This window comes from Rhea americana, unplaced genomic scaffold, assembly GCF_003343005.1.
Source record: "Rhea americana isolate MKP2758 unplaced genomic scaffold, rheAme1 scaffold_164, whole genome shotgun sequence".
NCBI lineage: Eukaryota > Metazoa > Chordata > Aves > Rheiformes > Rheidae > Rhea > Rhea americana.
Window position 1 is genome coordinate 3,803 of NW_028185750.1, and position 5,028 is coordinate 8,830.

At 63.0% G+C, this 5,028-nt stretch overlaps 1 protein-coding gene across 1 annotated transcript; it reads left to right on the plus strand.

The window, feature by feature from the left end:
* Positions 1–6: 6 nt before the first annotated feature.
* LOC146598355 (prostaglandin G/H synthase 1-like) lies at positions 7–4,787 on the plus strand. The gene is made up of 7 exons (XM_085300434.1): positions 7–110; positions 204–301; positions 371–617; positions 1,574–1,860; positions 2,475–2,622; positions 2,864–3,249; positions 3,328–4,787. Exons 3-6 carry the CDS (start codon positions 422–424, stop codon positions 3,226–3,228), a joined length of 996 nt encoding a protein of 331 aa, XP_085156560.1. The 5' UTR covers positions 7–110; positions 204–301; positions 371–421; the 3' UTR covers positions 3,229–3,249; positions 3,328–4,787.
* The last annotated feature ends 241 nt before the right edge of the window (positions 4,788–5,028 follow it).

Here is a 5,028-nt window from a genome sequence, read left to right on the forward strand (position 1 = left end):
GGGGCGACGCCGGGCTGCTTCTCTAGGTGGACCTCGGGCACCTGTATGGGGACAACCTGCAGCGCCAGCACCAGCTGCGACTCTTCAGGGACGGGAAGCTCAAGTTCCAGGTACCCGCAGGCCCTGCGCGTGCCGAAGGGCCGCCTCTGGCCCGCGGCTGGTTTTGTTTGAAGCGTTGCTCAGACGAGAGCTGTTGGGTCTAGGTGCTTTGCCAGCAGCGTCACGTGGTGGGGGCTGCAAGAGGGGGGTGTTTTTCCCCGTCAGTGCCGCGCCGGAGAGCAGCAGCGCCGCGCGTGCGGAGGTAGGTCCTGGCYGTGCAGGCTTTTGTCCCCTCGTCCCCCTTGTGCCATCCCGCTCTCGTCTCCCCAAGGTGGTGGATGGCGAGGTGTACCCCCCGACGGTTGTTGATGCCCCCGTTCACATGGTCTACCCGCCCGCCATGCCGAAGGAGCAGCAGATGGCCATGGGGCAGGAGGTGTTCGGGCTCCTGCCGGGGCTCTGCCTCTACGCCACGCTCTGGCTCCGCGAGCACAACCGCGTCTGCGACATCCTGAAGCAGGAGCATCCGACGTGGAGCGACGAGCAGCTCTTCCAGACGGCTCGCCTCATCCTCATCGGTGAGGACCCGCGCTGCGGCCGGGCGTCCCACCTTGCTGGGCAGGCTCCCAAGGACGGGCGTGCGCGCAGGTCTCCGGTCCGAGGGTGGTGGCCAGTCTCGCTTTCATTGTGAAGGAGTTCCTCTGGCGGCCTCCTGGAGATCGTATCTCAGCCTGGCACAATGTCCTGCTGTTCCGCCTGTCGCTTATTTTAACTTCAGCTTGTTTCCCAGAACTTCGCCGTGCGAAGCAGTCTTATCTGGCATCCCTTTGGCCTTGTGGCATTATCGTGACACTCCTGCTGCTTAGCATGGCCTTTCCTAAGTGGCACCGGTTACGTGTCCTCAAAAACTGTTGCGTACAGGATTTGACCTCGAGGGGCGGGCTGACATTAGCTCATCGGAGGAGCTGYCTCCCTGATTTGTTGTGACAGTGTTAGCAGGGGCAGCACAGAGACGCTGTCCAAGCTGTGGGTAGCTCACAGCAAATCTGATCCTTCATTAATACAGGTCACTTGTCAGAACATATGCAAATTTTTAAACAAAAAAAAATGGCTTTGGCCAATCCAAAAGTTTAACTCATAATTTTGAATTATTTCATTATAATGATCTACTATAAAGCTACCATAATCTCGTGAAATGCCATTTTCAACCACAATCCAGAAATGATCCATGTCACCGTGCTGGAAACTGCTCATTTTTAATCTCTAAGAAGCGTATCAAGGTCAGCTTTCTCACGAGCGATTTTGGTTTTGGCAAACCAACCTTTCGACTGGTGAAAAAATAATTCGTGTAAAAAGTTCCCAGCCAGCTCAGCAAGCCAACGCTCGGCAAGCTCCCGGGTGGTACGGGGCGCCGAGGGGYTCCTCGGGGGCCCTGGGGAGCCTCGCTCTGCGCACAGCAGCGGGCGGGCAGCGGCCCGAGGGCCCTTCTCCTGCTGCTGCCGGCTCACGTCTGCTTCTCTTGCCCCCTGCCTAGGGGAGACCATTAAGATAGTCATTGAAGAGTACGTGCAGCACCTCAGCGGGTACTTCCTGAGCCTCAAGTTCGACCCCGAGCTGCTCTTCGGGGTGCAGTTCCAGTACCGCAATCGCATCGCTGTGGAGTTCAACCAGCTCTACCACTGGCACGGGCTGATGCCGGACTCGTTCGTCATCCAGGGGGAAGAGTACAGCTACGAGCAGTTCCTCTACAACACCTCCATGCTCACGGACTATGGCGTGGAGGCCTTGGTGGAGTCCTTCTCCAAGCAGACTGCAGGCAGGGTAAGGTCTCGCTCTCTCCTCCGGGCTGGCCTGGCCTGTTGCCCTCGGTGGTGGGTGCGGTGGGACGCTGAGGATCGCGCGTGGCTGGCGGCGACGCCGTGAGCGCCCGGGTTGCTCCGCTGCCCGGCGGGGGGTGGCAAGCTCTGGGGCCTGCGGGGCAAGCGGCGGAGCGTTGGGTTCCTCTCCTCCCCCCGGGCAAAGCTCTGCTCCCAGGCATCGCCCGCGGTCCACGCTCCTCCCAGCGGCACCTTGTCTGGGGACGCTCAGCCCGTCACCGAGCGCCGCGTTCAGACACCGGCCTGGCGGCTCCCAGCGCCGCGCCGCCTCCCCGCGAGCAGCGTAGCCAGGCTGGGCCTTGGGACGCGCCGTAGGCGCTCCGGTGGATTCGGGAGCCGGCGGGCGCGGGCGGACCGGAGCGCGTCTCGGGCCGGGCCGGGCCGGCAGCCCGCGCGGGGAAGCGCCGCGCCTGGCGCCGATCTTTGCTGCCATCGCATGGAGGCTTTTTTCCGTGCGCCTACGCTGACGTTCCCGTTCTTGGCACCGTCCYGCGATTCCTCCTCCTCGCGCTGCCCGCGGTGACCACGCGCGCCGCTCTGCGCGCTCTCGCCCTGCAGGTCAGCGGAGGGCAAACCATCAACRCCAACGTCCTGAAAGTGGCGGTGGGGGTTATCGAGGAGTCCCGGCAGCTGAGGCTGCAGCCCTTCAACGAGTACCGCAAGAGGTTTGGCATGAAGCCCTACGCGTCCTTTCAGGAGCTAACAGGTAGGACGGCACGGCTGCTGCCGGCACGCTCTGCCGCCACCGGCCTGAGCTTGGCTTCGTGGCCACTGAGCTGCTGCTTCCCTCCATGCAAGCACTCACCCTGCACCGAGCGCCCGGGGAGGCTGCGCGCTGCCCCGGTGCGTGGGTACGGGAGCTGCCACGGCCCCGTTACCTCGAGCAAGGCCAGCCCTTGCTGCAGGGTGGTCCCCTTATAACGCACTCTGATGTTCACTTGATGCAGGAGAGGAAGAGAAGGCAGCAGAGCTGGAAGAGCTCTATGGAGACATTGATGCCCTGGAGTTTTATGTGGGCTTGCTGCTTGAGAAACCCCAGCCCAACTCAATTTTTGGGGAAAGCATGGTGGAGATTGGAGCTCCGTTTTCCCTGAAGGGGCTTCTCGGAAACCCCATCTGCTCCCCCGAGTACTGGAAACCCAGCACATTCGGCGGAGCAACGGGCTTTGAGATAGTTAAGACAGCGTCGCTCAAGAAACTCGTGTGCCTCAATGCGAAGAAGTGCCCATACGTGTCYTTTCGTGTGCCGGACTCCGTGGAACCAGGAGCAACTAGGAGACACCAAGGCGGTGGACCATCTACGGAGCTCTAGCGCCATGACAGCCCTGCACAGGTAGAGACCATCCTCCCCCAGGGCCCAGGGTGGGACGAACGCTCAGCCTGGCCCTAGATGTCTTGTTCACTCTTGCAGAGAGCGGTGGGGAAGGAGAGACACCTGCAACTCCCTCTACCAAACACCAGCAGGACAGAAGATCGCACAGCTCTGGGCTTTCTCCACAACATTGCTGGAGCACTGGGAGGGAAAAGCTGGTTCTAGTTCTGGGAAAAGCCAAAGTGCCTTAAAAATTATAGCTACCAYGACCTGTCCCTCAGTAGATGGGCTTCTGCTAGCAAATACCTCGCGCTATGCAGCTTTGGGGCTGTTCGGAGGACTCCCAGGTTCCTGGGGCGCTCTGAATCCCCTGCTCCGTCCCCCTGCGACCGCCACCGCTCTCAGCGCGTGAAGAGCCCGGAAGCGCGCACTGCGGGCGCTTTCCCCACGTCGGACACGGTGGTTTCCCCACCAGCCTCCTCCTCGTCCTCGTCCTCGTCCTCGTCTCGCGCGGCCGGCGAGCGCGTGCCAGCGCGCAGAGGCGGCGAGCGGGCGGCCGAGGCGAGCGCTGGCCGAGCTGCAGGAAGGAGCCCGCGCCGCCGCGTTGCTCCTCGGCCCATCCCAGGCCGTCTCGCCGCCCCCCGGCCTGCTCAGCCGCGCGGGTTTCAAACGCTCCCGTTTGCACGGCCRCGGAGAAGCGGCGTCCCCGTCGCACCGGGGGGGGGGAAAGCATCCGAAACCGGGCCAGAACAAGGACGTAAGCAACGTATCCGCAGCAGGAGACCGGCGGGAGACTCGAAGCGGCACCTCCCAGACGGCCGCTCTCGGGACCGGGGTCCGGCGTCTGGAGCTCTCCCCGAGCGCTCCCCGGCCCCCGAGCAGCTCTGGCTCCCAACGGGCTGCTCCAACCTCTGCGCAAACGCGAACAGCGGCCTCTGCCCTCCGTCCCACGGTCCTTAGCCTTCGCTGCAGCCGTAGCCCCTTGGGTCGCGTCCCCGAGGCGCCGCGGGCCGATGCAAGCGCCTTGATCCTGTGCCAACACGACGTGATCGCTGSCAGCCGGTGCCACTGGCCACGGTCCCAAGAAGGTCACAGCTCACCTCCAGGAAAATGGGCATTTAAAACAGTGATTTTTGCTTAAGCTGCTCTCGTTTCATCCAGCAAGTTTTCAGGCTTTCACTCGCCAGAGCCAGGCCCCATGACCAGGCAGCGCAGCCAGAAGGAAGCAGAAGCTGGTGGAGAACAAGTCGTCGGTGAAAGCCAGCGACCGCAGCCGGGATACGGCGCAGCGCGGGGGCAGCCGGTGCGGGCCGCGCTCGCTGGCGCTGCAGACGGTCAGAAATGAATCCACTGCTGAAGCAGCAAAGGGGGCGACCCCCGGCGAGGAGCGCCGCCGAAGGGGGTCTGCGAGCCCCGGCCCCCTTGGCCGGCTCCGCTGCCTCGCYGCCAGCCTCCCTCCGGCCACCCCCGTTTGTATCCTAACGCTGCAGATGCTGAAAACACAGTGCTCACGTGCAACGTTGTGTATTTCTATCACATAAAATCTATCCGTACATGAATTTCTCTTCCTGGGAAGGTGTTTTGGAGGGGCAAGTGCTGTCTCCCTCCTCGCCCCGTCCGAAATGGGGCCGTTCCCCCCCACCCCCACCCCCGGGTGCCGCCTGAGTTTGGGCTTCCCTGTAGCTGGGATGGAGGCAGAGGGGCTCTGGCTCCCGCGGAGGCACGGGGAGGAGATCCTCTGCCTCCTGCTCGCCTGGTTCTGCCTYGCCTGGTGGTGCCACCACCGCTGGCCGTGCAGCG